The sequence below is a fragment of the Phytophthora sojae genome (assembly GCF_000149755.1).
Source record: "Phytophthora sojae unplaced genomic scaffold PHYSOscaffold_1, whole genome shotgun sequence".
NCBI classification, from domain to species: Eukaryota; Oomycota; class Peronosporomycetes; order Peronosporales; family Peronosporaceae; genus Phytophthora; species Phytophthora sojae.
In genome coordinates, this window is record NW_009258115.1 from 6,593,963 (window position 1) to 6,610,604 (window position 16,642).

The 16,642-nt window shown below is 54.9% G+C and overlaps 3 protein-coding genes across 3 annotated transcripts; 1 reads left to right on the forward strand and 2 right to left on the reverse strand.

Moving 5' to 3' along the window:
- Nucleotides 1–9,854: 9,854 nt before the first annotated feature.
- PHYSODRAFT_260502 (hypothetical protein) lies at nt 9,855–10,851 on the reverse strand (the record flags this gene model as incomplete). Its single annotated transcript, XM_009517495.1, has 2 exons — nt 9,855–10,670; nt 10,786–10,851. 2 exons carry the CDS (start codon nt 10,849–10,851, stop codon nt 9,855–9,857), a joined length of 882 nt encoding a protein of 293 aa, XP_009515790.1.
- Nucleotides 10,852–13,137: 2,286 nt separating this feature from the next.
- Nucleotides 13,138–13,377, reverse strand: PHYSODRAFT_472277 (hypothetical protein; the record flags this gene model as incomplete). Its single annotated transcript, XM_009517496.1, has 1 exon — nt 13,138–13,377. A coding segment is annotated over one exon (240 nt), but the record flags the coding sequence as incomplete, so codon positions are not given.
- A 633-nt stretch (nt 13,378–14,010) lies between these two features.
- Nucleotides 14,011–14,511, forward strand: PHYSODRAFT_294063 (hypothetical protein; the record flags this gene model as incomplete). Its single annotated transcript, XM_009517497.1, has 1 exon — nt 14,011–14,511. The coding sequence occupies one exon, from the start codon at nt 14,011–14,013 to the stop codon at nt 14,509–14,511; it is 501 nt and encodes a 166-aa protein (XP_009515792.1).
- Nucleotides 14,512–16,642: the final 2,131 nt, after the last annotated feature.

Here is a 16,642-nt window from a genome sequence, read left to right on the forward strand (position 1 = left end):
CTTAGCGGTAGCATTCGGTAGCTAGCAGTTCTTCTCATGCATCCACAGAAGGGCAGCCTCCTTGCCCATCTTTCTCCGCTAGTTTTATACCCCATGACGGCCTGCCCGTCCAAGAATGCCCTTCCTCCTTGATGATGCAGCCACCCTGCAGATCCTTCACTCTGATCTTCACGTTGGCGGCCAACCTACCGACGTGGTTGCCGTCGTCACTCTTCCTCGTGCGACGGCATAGCTTGGAATCGATTCTGTTTCGCGTGGGCGGTCAGGAAGTCGTGGATCAACGCGCCGCAGTTCAAGTCCGCCTTATCCACCCACGAGAGCTCTTTATATTCCTTCCACCTGATCTGAAATTCACGTAACGTGCGTCCATAACGCGTCTTCCGTCCAGTCCTCACCCCCAAGATCTGCTCCACTTCGAACTCGTCTTCGTCCGGCTCTCGATCCCAGCTGTCTTCCGGCAGCAGGGCTTCATCGAAGTCCACCCGTTCGGCCTCATGCACAGTTAACTGGATCCGCGGGCGTTCGGGAAACTCTCTCACAGACTTCAGTTTGGATATATGCACCACCGGAAAAAGGTGATACGCGGTTCCTGCCGTTTCCAACCGCACCATATACTTGTTCACCATCTTCAGCACTCGAAAAGGTCCATGCCACAGTTGCGCGAGCTTCTTGGCGTAGCCCTCCTTTACTCGATCCAAGTAGAGCAACACGCGTGGTTCAGCCTCAATATGATGGGGTGTAGCCTGCTCGTTTCGCGCCTCTGCCCTTTCAGCGATTGCCCTCTTCAGCTTCCTGTTCACCTTTTGTCTGGCGAGTTGGTAGAACTTCTGGATCCTGTACCGCCAACGACGGGGATTTGAGTCTCGTCTCTTGGTACTGCCCACGGGCAACGTTGCTTCCAGAGTGGTCCTAGGATCCCAACCATACGCTAGATAGAAAGGCGTATCGCCCCTGATCCGGTCGTGAGCGGTGTTCAGTGCGAACGTTAGCCGTTCCGCGTACTCATCCCAGTCACGATTATCCTCATCTTGCACATACATATCGTTATAGTCTGCACCATCCGCTCCGCGGTTCCATTGCCTTGCGACCGGTAGGCCATAGTAGCTCGTTGCCGCTGACCTAAGATGCGGTTGAAGGCGCGAAAGAAATCCGACATAAACCCGGGCTCACGATCGTGGCGGATCACCTCGCTCGCACCGAAGCGGCGGAAAACACACTCCTCGTAAGACTCAGCAATCGTCTGCGCAGTACGCGTTGCACTGGCTTTCGCCACCACATAGCCCGTGAACATATCCACCCAGATGAGCAGTTCGGTGTTGCCCTTCTTCGACTTCGGGAGCGACGGGGTATGATCCATCGCGATCACCTGGAACGGGTACGTCGCTCTGATGTTCCCTGGGGATCTTCCTCGAATCGTCGGTCGCCCCTTGCCTGTCTCGCAGTCGACACATTCGCCGACGAACTGCGGCACCGATCTAAACATCCCTCTCCAGAAGAAGTGGGGTTTGATCCGCTGGTAGGTCCGACTGATCCCTTGATGTCCCCCTTTTAGGCTCACATGGTAGTGGTGGAGTAGGTCTGGTTGTAGAGACTCTGGCACGACTAGTCGAAGTAGACCATCCCGGTCCGCCTCCGCCCTTGCCGACGGTGCGCAATAATACAGCAGTCCCTGGCTATCCATCTCGAAGTCTGCTGCTAACAGGCTGCAAGCCTTCGCCTCTCTCTGCGACATTGTCTGCACATCGCCTTGAAAATACTTCAGCTGCTGGATCCACGCCTCTTCTTCCTGAGCCTGGCGGATCCGCTTTACACGTAACCGTTGCACCACTTCCACTTCTAACACCTTCGGCTTCGCATTCCTTCCGGCACCGGATCGTGTGTGCGTAGCATTGACTCGGACCACGTCCTCCGGCGCAGCTGGCACCAGCACGTCATCCAGACGGTTCAACGTAATCAAGTCATCCGCTTCCGTGTCTGGCTCCACAGTTTTTCTTTCTTCCCGTTGCAGGGCGGCGCTGGCCAAACTGTCCGCACTCGCGTTCCATGCTCTCTTCACGTGTAACAGATCGTGGGTCGTCAACTTGCGCAGACGTTCCAGTGCCTTTTGCCTCAAGAGTATAAGGCTCGGCGCCTTGCAGTCGATCTCCCCACGCATCTGTCGGATCACCAGGTTGGTGTCGCGGGCAAAGCCCACACAATTTGCACTGAAAGATCCTCCGCCCCTCTTCACTCGGGCGGATCCATCGAAACTTGCTACCCACAGCTTTTCTTCTGGTTCCACTGTGGGTACGGACATGGATATCACTTTCCGCGGTTCATTTCTGGGGGCGCTTGCAGCTAGTGCTTCATCCACCTTCTCCCTGGGGGTAATGCAGCGGCTAGCGCCCCTAGGATCTCGTCCTCGCCCTTGATGCATCGCTCGATCTCGATTGTCCATGGCGACAACAACGTAGCTCATTGGCTCAGGCGGCCTTGCAGCCCCGTCGATCTGAACAACCAAGCCAGCGTGGAGTGGCGAGTCAACACCCAGATCCGTCTTCCCACCAGCATCGAGTAGCCGAGATCCAGTATCCTCCGGATCGCCAATACTTCCTTCTCCGCGATGCCGTAGTTCAGCTCGTTCTGCTTCAACGTCCGGCTGGCGAACATCACCGGCATGTATACGCCGTCGTGCTCCTGCGTAAGTGACGCGGCGATCGCCCCCTCGCTTGCATAGACGATCACTACCGGCTCCTTTTCTTCATCGAAATGGCGTAGGATCGGCGTGGCCGCTATCTTGTCCTTCAACGTGGCGAAGGCCGTCTAACTCTGCTCCACTTCGTATTGCGTTTATCCTTCTCAGAATCGTCGTCGTCGGACTGCTTCTCAGTTTACCGCTGCCTCAGCTTGCTAAGTCGACCTCCCGTAGCTAGTACAGTATCGCCTCATACACAGCCAGATTCTCAATGAAGCGGCCATTGTAATTTAAGCTTCCGAGGAGCGACTGCGTCGCTCGGAGGGACTTCGGGAACGGCAGATCGGTCAGAGATCATAGATCCTTCGGGTGTGCCTCCAGGCCTCCAGCGGACACTCGGTGGCCGAGGTAATCCACCTTCTTGAGGCCCCAAAAACTCTTGGCTACGCTGATCGATAGGTCCCACTTGTTGCATGCTTCAAGCCGTTTCCGCACTCGTTCACACAGGTGATCCCACGACGTGGCAGTCACCAGGATGTCATCAATGTACGAACGCCGGCCCAACACCGACGGCTCTCCTCCATCATTAGGTTCGTCCTCTCTGACGAGATCGACGAGATCGCTCCCTTTCGTAGCAGGCGGGATCCGGAGAAAACCATACAGCGCGTTGTCTATCAACCTTTGGTAGATCTGGGGTGCGTTCTTCAACCCGAATGGCATTCTGCTCGACTCGTACAGGCCAGATGGAGTGATGAATGCTGAGATCGCTCGTGCACACTCGGTCATCGACACCACCCAAAACCCACTCGCCATGTCCAGCGAGCAGTACCACAACGTCGCCTCGAGATCTTCCAGAAGGTCATTGATCAGAGGCATAGGATAGATCATCAACTTCGTCAGGCTGTTCACCAGCCTGTAGTCGATACAGATGCGGAAATCTACTCCGTTCTTTTTGATGATGACCACGATAGGAGACACCCATGGGGATGTGGAGGTGCTGATAATCTTGGCTGAGAGCGGCCCTTTGAGGAGGTCTGAGAGCTTCTCCCGGGACTGTGGGGCGACCTTACGTACACGCTGCGCGCGATCGGCTTCACGTCTCCGACGTCGATATCACAGACTGCGCCGACGGCGGCCGGAGGTAGAGCGTTTCCTTTTCCGATGAGGAGATGCTTGTACGCCCAGATCTCGTCGATCAGTGGTTGGATCTCCTCTGGGGAGTTCTCCTCCGCGTCGCCTACGTGTAGATCTTCCATCTTGACTTCGGTCGTGGTAGCTGTCACATCGGGTAATACCGCCAGCCCCCCCCCCCCTCGTAATCTTCTGCATGCAGGGCGGTCGCTCCGTGCGCGTACACCTTCTCTGTTGGGGCTGCACCTTCGGTCTCTGCATCTGTCGGCTCCGTCCTTGAGGTGCTGCCTGGTCCTGGGGTGGTCTCCTGCAGATCTGCCGATGCGTCAGCTGGGGTGTTCTCTCCAGCTTGAACCTCCGAATCTTCCGCTACGTCGTCTTTCGTATCTACGGCCTCTTTTTCTACTGACTCCGACTGGTGGCGAGCCGGCGGCAGGGATCCACTGGATGGGATAGGGATTGGCTGTTCTTCTACACTTCTAGCGGCCATGGGGATGAGTTCCTCATCTTCAAGGTGAGTCACGGTCGGCCCGTCCCCCCGAGCCACGTCCGCGTGCGCGTCTACCGGTTCCTTCGGCAACGCTTCTTGTCCCTGCTCAGTTGACCATAGGATCTCCTGGCCTTGGCGGCCTAGCGTATCCTCTGTCTCGGCTACCTATGGGGTCTTTCTTCTGCCTGTTTCCTGCTTCGACCATCTCTGGCTCCGCCTCTGCTCCCAGCGCCTGATCCGGGTGGGCCGGGACCTGTGTCTCCAACCGCAACGCAGACACACGCGTGGCGATCGGTCGGCCTCTAGCAATCCCTTCCGGCCAGCTAATTACCGCATTGGGCGTCGGGTACACAGACTTAGGGACCGCCGGCTCTGGTGATTTTGGGGCTGGATCGGGTCGCCTATCGGTCGTGGCGCTGTACACCAGGTTCTGCCACTCGGTATACCTTCTCGACCCGGCGGACACGAAACCGGGTTTGCGAGGAGCATGATCTCTGGTTAACCACATGCCCACTTGATCGTGATGTTGTAGGCAGACCGGCGCGTCTCCAATGGTGGTAATCTGCAAGTAGCGCGTCTTCCCTAGTCCAGCGGCCAGCGTAGGTACCCACTGCTTACCTCTCGTGAGCCATAGTTGTTCGGAGTCTGAGAGGTGTATGCGCTGCGGTAGCTCGACCGTCTCGCCCGCTGCTAACGACATTCACTGACCGATCGTCATCGTCCGCGCCCGGTCACTGAAGATCTGTCGCCGTCCATGTAGCTGGATTCGGATCTCGTCTGGTAGGCACATTGATCCGTCTCCGAGCTCTAAGCGAATCCCGGCTGGTACCATGAAGTCCATGCCCAGGATCGCCTGGTAGTCTGGTGGCCGATCATCGCCCACCCACGTTATTGTGGTGTAGCGGGATCGGCCAAAATCTGGTTAAGGCCTGATCGAGCTTCCCACCAGCGCCCAGACACCGACTAACGGAGGGGGTCCCCCAACGATCCGTGATCGGCTGAACTTGTTCTCACCCTGTGTACCCGTCGGCGGGCTGGATCTGCTCTCTCGGTGCTCCGAAGATGCAGCACTTGGTGAAGATCGAGTGTCTTGGCGTGACGCGGGGATAGTTTGTGGGGCAGCGCGGTAGTCTTCGCTCTGCGTCCGATTATACGCTCCGATCGAGGGTTCTTCGCTTCGATCGGTCGGCCTGGAGTAGATCCAAGGCCTGTAGTTGCCTTTCCGGGTGTGTTCCTTCCTTTCCTGAGTTGCTTGCCGCTTCTTATAGCGGGATCGAGGTCGATTGAGAGACGCAGCGATCGCCGGCCAAGCAGTATCCGATCGATCGAGGACTTGCACACGAGAGAAAGATCACTAGAGTAGGTCAAGCTGGCCAATGTATTAATCCAGTCTTAACCGTACCGCTAGTTCACTACCTGAAGTGTCAACGCTTGCCGAGGCCAATGTAGCTCCTGGGACTTGACGACTTGAGGGCACTTGTGGTCTTCTGTGCAAATTGCGTTCTGATTTATGCTTAGCTGGTCTCTCTCTACCGCTGCCATCTCATCTATCATCCTACAACCAAACGATTACTGGATTCTTGCCCTGGCTTCGCCCCCATGTGCTTCCCATCCGATCGATCGGCGATCCACGATCGCCTCCTGATCCACGATCGATCCCGATCGGCGATCGGCGATCAACTCCCGATCGATGACCTGTGCGAGTTGCCGTGCGCTGCCGATCCGTCCTCTTCTGTCCTCGGCCGCCCTAGATCTGCGAGATTGGTCGTCGATCCGGGCTTGGGTCTACGTCGAATCACGCCGCAGTCCAAGCGCGATCGCCCGTAATCTGTCTTGACATATGTGTTGCCTTACGCGTCGACGTTATCCAATCGCTTGAGATCTCTCGATAGACCCTCTTGATCCGCGACCGCAGCCTGATCCCTGCCTATCGTTCTGCCACCATGTCGCTTGATGTCATCGCAGTTGGAAATTCTTGTTCGGTGCTCCACCACATTATAGTACATCAGGTATCCGGCCAACGTGAGCTTGATCCTTGTTCTCCCAGTCGCCACGTACAGTTTCTCCCCTATGCCGAGCCACTCTTGACTCTGACTTGTAGCCCCATAGCATCCTTCCTCACGTGTCGATAAGCGACACCTCGGATCCAGAGTCAAGCTTGACTACGGCTTTGGTGTTGTTGATCTTGCTGCTGACCTTGGCTTGCTTGAAGTATTTCCCGGGTACGTAGTACTTCCAGTACCCTCTCGACTCTCCAGGCATCAGATCCAAGGTTATAGACACTTCTGACCTCATGTATTCATCGGGTGCACGCAGACTCGCAACAGAAGCAACACGTTTCTTTTCATGATCACCTGTATTATCAGAGAGCCCTGATCTTACGACCGTTCCTGGGCGTCTCGGTTGCTTGTCCACAAATGCGTAGATGCAGAGCGGAGAACGCTCGTCTCGTACCGGATTCAAACCCGGCGAGCACTCTAGTTTAACATCTTTTCCGCCGCTTCAGGCAGAAGTCCCGGGTGTTTGCTGGGATCGAACCACTGCCGGATCAAGTTGTAGAACACTTCCATCTGACAGTTGCCGTGATCGTGGAGCTCGCCGCACCCGCGACACACGAAGAAGCATCGGTCGGACGGGTGGCCCATCTTGCCGCATTTCTGGCATGCAAGGCGCTTTCAGCAGCCCAGGTACGAATGCTTCCTCGATCCGCAATGCGAGCAGCGTTGCCCGTCGTTCGGAAAGCGAGGCCGGCGATCCTGCACGCCAGGGCCTGTGGGTGGTGAGGCTAAAACAGACGACGTTGCACTTTCGCCATCCGTAGGCATGGTCTCCGCCGATGACGATCCGCTTGCCGCGGCCATGTATGCTCGGTGTAGCTCTCCCTCCGATCCTGACTCGTCTGTGTCTGACTCACTATCCGACGCTGGCAAGTGCATCGCGCGGGTGCCGATGGCTGCGGCATCGCTGCTGGCTTCGGTCGAAACTTGCTGCCTCCTGACGGCTTCTTGTGCCTAAACTTTGATCACTCTCGTGCTTCGTTCAATCATAGCAAGGTCAGCTGATCTGCGAACTCGGGGTCCCCTAGGGTTTTGATGAAGTGTTCCACGTGCTCGCGGCGGGACTTAGCGTCCCCATCCTTGATCCTTACGCGGGTGCGTGAGGCGAGGCGGGTGAACGCCTTGATCGTCCAGGTGTATAGCGCACTATGCCGGACCGAATCGGTTCGGAGTACCAGAGATATCCGCTGCAATCCGGTAGTCCTCGGAGCACAGGATGTGAACCGGGGGCCGGGAGGATCGCTTGGACTTGGCGTGTGTCCTTGCGTCAACCCCTATAGGTATCGTTTACCTTTGGCGGACCGGACTTCACCGAGTGAGTTGTTGTAAATACAGAATCGAGTCTGCTGGGTGTGTTCCTGAACCAAACTACACCGAATTAACAGAAGGTCAGACCGAATCGAAGGGACCACAGTCAGATCCACAATTCAGCATAACCAACACACAGAAATACAATGCCGAGCTAAACGTCACAAAATATTCAGCCACCACTTATTCTTTAAGACCCTTGGGTGGGGGGTCTATACGCCAGTCAACTTACGAGCCGTCACCCAAGGCACTGGTCAAACCTGGATGCACACTCACTCACGCGCAACACCCTCACAGAGTGAGGGAACAATACAAAATATAAGTCAATCCTATCACACAGTAGTCGATCAATTCAGTCTCGGGGGTGACTACCTCTACCGCCTAAGACACACAGGATGGAATATGAAATGGATGCCCGGATAGAGCACGCAAATTGGAAATAAAGCTCTCACAGATCACTCCAGGGCGCGACACCCCCGTCCCTGCCGACTTTGTCTTGGTACCTTTGAGTCCCCACTACACCAGTGCTCGCAACACCAGTGAGGCCTTGAAACGTCCTCCGTTTTAATATCGCACGAAGGCGGATCCCACGTATAAGCTCTTGAAGACGTCAATGTCAGGGGGAATTCCCTGTCCGAAGAAAGACGTCCGCGTGTTCTCGGCAAATTGGTTTCTGTTTGATCTTACGTTTGGCTAGCTATCTGTTTCACTTCACTGACTTCTAATAAAGGTTTCACTGTGCTTGACTTGTCTTGGATATGCTTCGACCTTGTGCACGGGACTTCGATCTTCTTGCACTGAGCTTGGGTATGCTTGACTTGGCTTGGTTATCGGGCACCTTGTCGACGTCAACGTTCCTTCGGCAACACTCATCATCTGGCGACAGAGGTGCGTGGGTACGGCGTCTCATCAAATCCGCACTGGACCTCTGCGTCTAATCACGTGAGCCATCCTGTGTCGCTTGACGTTCTTGGTCGATCCGGTCCCGGATTGCTGCTACACACACAGCAGTACTGGACTTGTTGTTGGTGCAGTCACGATCCAGTATGGGCACCAGGGGTCAGACCGAATTTATCATCCGGTCCGGCCTCATTCGGTACGGCACCTTGGCCTCCGGTGCGTCGCTACCGGGTGCACCACGATCCAGTCCGGCAAACAGTGTACTTTGTCCAGCGAGGCCTTGGGCGCATGGGAGCATTGTGGGCATGGTGAACTTGGGGGTTGGTCCAATGTCTTGACGGAGCCAATGCAGGCAGCAGCCAGGATACGTTCACTGGCTGCACTTGCGCGCCTTAGGCTTATTCTGCGGTCAGGGAAGCCGGCGGACGGACAGGATGTGTTACTCCACACCGAATATGAGCGCTCATCCGGTGGGCACATCTCCGATCCTGTGAGCCCATGCTTACTGCAAGCACCGGGTCCCGCCAAATCCACCATGCGCATCCACTATCCACATGTCACACCCCACGTCACTGGATTCCTGTTCACTGCGACCAGTCACAGTCAGGCGAAGGGTCGTCCCATCCCAGCGGTCAGACATGCATGCGGATAAAAATCCTTTCCCACATCGTGTCATGCACATGCCCGGTACGTTCGGCCGGTGCAGATACTCTAACAGAGATTCGTCCCCGCGCTTACGCGCGTGGTGGTACTGCCACGCTACCGCCACTCCCAACCCACAGTACTATGGCTGGAATTCTTTCACCAAATCCGCCCATTTCGTTCGCGTCGACCGGCTCAGTTGTCGATACCAGTTTCTAGCCGGGCCTGTGAGGAGATTCGCGAAGGTGAGGCACTTCTCCTCATCCGACGCTTGGTCCCTCGTGAAGGCTGACTTGACTTTGCTGATCCAGGCTCGGGCGCGCTCTTCGTTGTGGTCTTTTCCAGTGAACTCCTTCAGGTCTGAGATAGCTGAGATCCTATCACGTTGGATCGTGGCTGTCCCAGCTAGAGGTGCCGCTGCTGCCGCTGTAGAGACTGCTGCTGGCCTCCCGGTGCCCACTGCTCCCAAGTCGTCCGGGGCATACTCCCAGTTCTCTGGATGATCGTGAGATCCTACCGACTCCATGTCCACGTCCTGCGCCCCTAGATAAGCTGTGTTCAGCATGCTTCGCCTTGCGGCGGTTGGGTCCGTTTTTGGGACTGATGTGAGACTCCGTTCCTGTAGGAATTGATCCAGAGCCGACTTGAAGTATCACTCCAATGCGCTCGTCGACTCGTGCGGAGGGTCTACCTCGGGCGACCGAGTCGTTGGGCGTGTCGGGACCTGAGCTGGTCTGGCTGCAGATCGATTCCGTAGCAGCTCAATGCCTGCTGGAATCAGCGGCATGCGCTTCGGTTCGGTTGAGCTATTCGATTCCACCTCCGACGTGGCTGACTCATAGGTAGAAGATCCCGTATGATACCCCGGCGTCGGAGGTTGGCTCTCTTTCACGCAGTTCGTCGGAGTATGTTCCTCTGCTTCTTTCTCACCGACGATTGGCTTCAGCTTATTGAACAGCGCGGCTGCTGCAAGCCGGATCGTATCCAGCTCCAAGCTGAAGAGATCCGTCGCCGCGAAGGCGCAGACGGCAAGACCCGCTTCCTGCGCCAAGCGCAGCAGGTCTGTGGCGGCCTCCAGCTTGTTCATCGTCAGGGACGGGGCCTGCCCCGGTCCAGTGAGCCCTTCGGTTAACAGTTGCTGCAGGATCTGCATCACGGGGTGGTCCCGTAGGAAGGCTTGCAGCACGATCCGCCGATAGGCTACCTCCAGCTTGGACTGCGTCCATGTTGCCTTGGTCATGATTAGATCTTCTGGCTCCGCATCTGGAGCCCTTAGTTTCTCCCGCGCTGCTCGTGTCTTCTTCTTAGACGTGGCTCCTTGGTTCTGCGCGGGGTTTTTGGTCGAGGATCCGGCAGCTCTCGCTGCTGGGCGCTCGTCCGGCGGGTCCTGCTTTGCAGCACGACCCGCGGGGGTCCTCGGGAGGATCTGTGGAGGGGGTAGAGGCTTCTCCTCGAGATTAGGGTGCCTCTGATCCACCGGTAGTGTTCCTCCTGGCACTCGGTCGGTTCGAGGATCCATTCTTCAATGACGCCGCCGGTGATCCTAGCTCCGTCAGCGCTTCATCTCCTGATTCGTTGCTCACATGCGCATCATCTTGGGACTCACGGTGAAACCCCGCGTCGCCAAGAGATCCGGGCACGCGCTCCATTGTGGTGGAGTGGATCCGCTGGAATTAGCAGGGATCCCACACTCACACACTGCGCCCAGACACCGACTAACGGAGGGGGTACTCCGATAACCGTAGGGTTGCTGAGGGGCTCACCTTGTGTACCCGTCGGTGGGCTGGATCTGCTCTCTCGTTGACACGAGATGCGCAGCGGGTGAGCTTGAACGTCCCTGGCGGGGACTTGGGGAGTTGTTGGGGTAGATCCCACGCGGGTCTGGGTAGGTTGATCCTTGGTCTTGGCCGTAGATCTTGTGGATCCGATAAGTAATATACCAGATCCGGAGTTGTTGCCTTGTCGGGGGTGTTGCATCCTTTTCCTTTACGTTGCTTGCCGCCTCCTGTTAGCGGGGAAGTTGGGGGGGGCGAGGGTCGAAGGGCGCGAGCTGCTGGCCAAGCTATCCAGCAGTCTGCCACGTGTGCGGGGGTCAAATCACTTGATTAAAGTAGGGACCAATACTAATCCCAATACTAAGGACCAAGTGTGTGGTTCCCAAGCAAATTCGACTCTGATTTATGTTAGCCTGTATCCAGCCTTCCCATCCGGCTTGGATCTTATCCACTACTGGCTCTCCTTCCTGTCTAATTACTCTAACATAGCCAGATCCGTTTGCACCACACCACTTGCACCTGATCCATCTTCAAATGCCCTGATCCGGCAACCATACCTGCATCTAGCAACCGTGGCGTCATCCGAGGGACCGGACATCGTCACAAACTGCCGGATCCCGTTATCGGGTCAACTGGTGGATCCGATTCCATCAAGACCGTTCTTGAGTGGATCTTCATACCACACAGGCGATCGACTGCACGCTCGGCAATCCATCCTGCACCATCTCAGTCGCCGCTGCGCGCTCGAAGAGCTCACGGCCACCATGGGCATGCCTGGCAGCGGTAAGACCATGTCCGTCGAGCTGCTGGCCGACCGCATCGGCTCTGGAGGCGTTACGGGCGGCATCGAGTATGAGGATCAGCACTTCAACTAAGCTCACAGACAGTAACATGCTTTAGTGTGTGCGGGGCAAAGGCGGACTTTATTGTAGGCGTTAGCTCTGCTCTTTGCTCTGCGAAAAGCGGAATGATCTTATCTGGCGGGATGGGGTGGGTGGGTGGGTGGGGCGGAACTCACTCGGTTGTGGAATCCAACGGATTTGTCGTACGAGGCCAGTTTGAGCAGTCGCAACGTAATTCTCATACTCTATTCTCCACATCAACACTGCCGCGGATCGTCAGTCCTTGTAGCACAGCATAAGACATCAGAACAAATCAGACCACGTCAATACCCTTCTTTAGTATGCTGGTCGTTTGAACCCGAAATTGATCCATGCAACTTCGGTCTCCACGCAGATGCACAGTGTCGACACACTCGTGCGTACTTCGTCTACTGAAAAAATCACGTGCCGTTCCGGTTCATACGCAATCTACAATTCCAACAAGTAGTTCGCAGCACCGAAATCTTGTCAAACCGGTCTTTCAACTTATCAGCTATGAAATCCACATCTTGTTCACAGCCAATAATCCGAATGTCATCTGATTTCGGGATTGGAGTTCGATGACACGTTTGCTCCAGTGGTCCGGTCCAAGACTCTGAGATTCGTGTTGTTGTACGGTTGAATGTTGTGAAGTAGTTTGCCTTTGTCACTGCGTTCCTCAACGCACCCACCGACAGGGTATTCTTCATGGAGCAGCCACAAGGGCACATAAAGAGGGGCTACGAGGATTGGGTCTCCCTCTTGAAGAAGAGCATCTACGGCAACTGGAACAGTACTCTGGACCTGGCGCTGGTGGACTTTGGCCTCCAGAGGTCCTTTAAGGACGAAGCTCTCACTGGATTCGTGTGCAGTCACGCCTCGTGCTCTTACCGATCTATGTGCTTCTCGCATTGGGAGAGGCCATCATTGCGGCCCAAGTCAATGGAACATACAGTCCCATCACTGTAGTTGCTGCCGTGGACGAGCTCAGCACACTTGCCACAAAGTCCTTGAGATGAGCCGGTTTCTTCCTCACGCGCTCTGAGCGCCGCGGGTTCTCCACCTCCGCTGGCAGATGACGCTTTCGTTTGGGCACCGGTCACTTGTCCTCAAGACTCATCAGAATCGTCACTGTCATATGCCGGCGGGGCTGCCGAATATGGTATTTTTATTTATTAGCGCAGATAGAGTCTCATAAATAATACAAGGATTTTGTCATTTGTATCTGCATAAATTATGTAATGTATTCGAGCAATAAATAAATAATGTGGTGCAACTTCAACGGGTATTAGACGTACTGTTACTCACACGAATTGACGCGATCGACTGTCGAAACGTCCCAGAAGTCAGCATTCTCGCGCAGAAACAAAGTTTTTTCCAGCGTAGCGGGCTGGGGACTGTTGCGTTCTTGAGCAAACGTGGTACGCGCCACGCTGAAAAACCGCTCGACCTTGTTCGAGGTCGGCGGGATGCTGGAGATGTGGTCGTAGCGGGGCTTTCGAGCCTCGAGCCGGCGATGCTTCTCGAGACGCTGGACAAACGAACCCTATGGCTTCTCGCCGCCGGCTTCCGCACCGTTCGTGAGATAGTATCATAAATTATGAGTATGGACTAGTAATATGGTATCAGCGGTCTAAGCCGCCGCTCATAAATTATGCAACAATATTTATGGCAATTTCTGGAGCGTCAATTTATTTTTCGGCTGCCCTGTATGCCGCGCTACTTGCAGGACTTTCATGTCATACCCCTTTCGCGCGCGCACATCTGCCGCCGCACTGCTCGACTCGTCAGCCACTGCGCTCTCCACGTGCTCAGCATCATCTTCCTCAACTTCGTCATCATCAGGCTCTGGAAGCTGCACAACAGGCAACGGAACGAACGGCAACTTAGTACTATCGAGATCAGGTCGTCGCCTTTGACGGTTCAATTGTTTGTCAACACTCGCTCGATACCGTAGTCCGCTCGAAGAACTTCACATGCTGTCGGCGGTGCTCGCTAATCACTCCACTTCTCAAGTCCAGGAGTCGATTGCCTTTCGTTTTCGTTGCGTAGCCCGCCATCAGGGCAGGAGCGATAACTTGTGCACTCGATACACCTTGCCCACAAAATTCAGCGCCAAGCAACCAAACGGGCGCAAGTGTTTCACACTGGGCTTCGTGCCATACACTTTTCCATGCGGGGTCAAATTGTCTTTGTTGCCCTTGGTACTCGTGCGGTTTATGGTTTCAATCGCGTACGCTGCAGCCTCGCCCCACAACAAACTAGACACGACGCTGCTGTACAGAACCTCTCTTACCTCAGCTTTGCAACCGAAGCCGCGGCCAAAACGGAGCGATGGGGAGCAGCTAACCCCTTTGGATTGGCTGTTCCGCTGTGTGGTACGCGCACTACAAGCACCAATGAAGGCGAAAATAATGCACTCAGCTGGGCTGGGCTTCGTGGTATGGTTGTGCCTTCAGCCGTCATCGCTTACTGTGAAAGAGTAATGAAAACGCTAAATTCTGGACACGAGCGCGGAGCTGCATGGACAAATGCCCAGTGCAATATTTCTCCACGAGCAAAAGGGTACGTGAAATCTAAACTCGAAAAGGTCTCGAAACTCACCGTGCAAAAAAAACGCGGATACCGTGTTTTACGTTGTGGAGCAGAGAACACCTTTGTCAACCGCAAATAACGCGACAAGCAGCATGCCAACCCAGAAGCGCTACTCTGTCAATCTGGCAGAGAAAACATGCACGCCATGCTCGACGCGTCAACATCTACATGTTCCTTGCCACCATAGTTTGGCTGTGCTTTACCACCACCAAACCACCAATTGTGATACAGTGGAGAACTTTTATCCAGTGTATTAGGTTAAAACCCCAGTTAGATTCAACAGTGCTTGCAAAGGAAGTAAATCTAATCATGTGAAAAACTAGGCAATATACTTATGCGACCTCGGCCTTTCAGGTTATTCTGCGACCATCGCTACCTTATTCACGTGTTCGCTCTGCATGTGAGCTTAAAGATACATATTAGGGGCCAGATACTGCGATGGACGTTGAAATTAATACCCTACTGCTATGTCATCGAGCACGTGGACAGAGTGGCGAATGTCGGAGCAGACATGCTGTCTAGGTGGGCGGGGAAGTGTAGTATATTCATTGCACTCCATAGTCTTACTCCACGATCGGTGCATAGTGCGTGGGCCTTTCATGTAGGGGCAGAATAGGAAGTCTGAAACAAAGGTATACACAACACAATAATACACCCCAAATTCGGGATGTTGAACACGCAACGATGGCGGTTCACCATTGCCTGTTCCCCGCATGCAAGCATGCCTATAGACATCCAGCTCACAGCAATTACAGTGACAGGAAGCCCACTAGATGTAATAACGACCATGAGGATTGTACAGGTGATCTTCCACGATAACTCGTCGCGTCCAACTAAGTGGCGTCAACACCAGGGCGCCTCAGCCACAATGTAGACTAGCATTAGTGGACGCCTCACTGTGGAGTAGTGGCCTCGCCAAAATCTCGCGGGGTCGGTCTCGCACAAACTCGGCGCGTCTGGATCGCGGTCGCGCCGAGAAAATTACCCGGTTGTTGGAGTAGCAAGTCTTCACAGGCTTCAGAGCTGGGGGGGTTCTTGTGTTGACGCTTAATCCTTGTCGTAGGGCGTCGAGTCTTTGGGCGTGCGGCGTTATCAGGCTGGCGTTTCCTGGGGCTTGTGTGGCGTTATCGGGCCTACACGGGGGATCTTGTACACGGCGGTTATCAGGCCGGTGCGGCCCTTCGCCTAGGTAGCGCATTATCGGGCGCCCACCTAAACGATATATGTTTAACGTGCCTTTATTCCAGCACGGGGTTGAGGGGTTGAGCGCCCGAACCAGCAGGCGAAGGGGGACCGCGATATCGAGGCGGCTCTGCTTGCCGACGCTTGGTGGTACCCTGGAACCTCGGAGAAGACGGGAGGTATTTGTGGTTCAGAGAACTTTCGGGACTGAGCCCTTCCCCCTTATGTCCTAGCTACTGGCTACTGTGTACTACTGCTTGCTAAGCCTATCGCTTCGTACTTATCCTACTTCTGTCGTGCTTGCACTACAGTCTTTCAACCTGATTTACGTGCCATAATCACGATCTCACCACCTCGCGTTTTGGTCGGCGGGTTTTGCTCGGCGGATTAGGGTCGGCGCGTTTTGCAGAGACGGGCGCGCCGGTCGACCCATCGGATGATTACGCGTCGAGTTGGATTCTGTCGCCGTATCTCACGGCCCATCCCCCGCGTCGAGTTTTCCCGTCGATCTCCGCCGCGCGTCACCCCCATCAATCGCGTCGCGTGCCATCAACTGCATCGAGTTCCATCACCCGCGTTCGTGTCGGCGTCTTCTTTCTCCGAGGGGTGCTACACCACATCACTTTGCTGTCGAGAAATAAACTACGGTTAAACCTCAGGGAGATTCGCCACCTCCTCCAAGTGCGTCTTCTACCTGCAGGCACTACAAAGAACTCTTTAGCAGTTGGCTGCTGTACCATGACGACCATGGCGAAGACGAGACCTCACATTCAATGCACCGGGGCACGCCAATGTCTCCAAGCACTCCACACAATTACTCTGCCTAAACCTTAGATTGGATCATCTTCCACATCAAAAATATAAAGATGTAAAGCTAATGTGAAGTAACGCATCAAGACACAATATCAACGTTTTGTATGTTAACTCCTTTTGCGATAATTTCGAAAGTGGCTGATATTAAGGATGAGATCAGTTGAGAAATTGAGATCAGAAAATCAACATAAGATTTCAGAGCTATTTACTGGCTG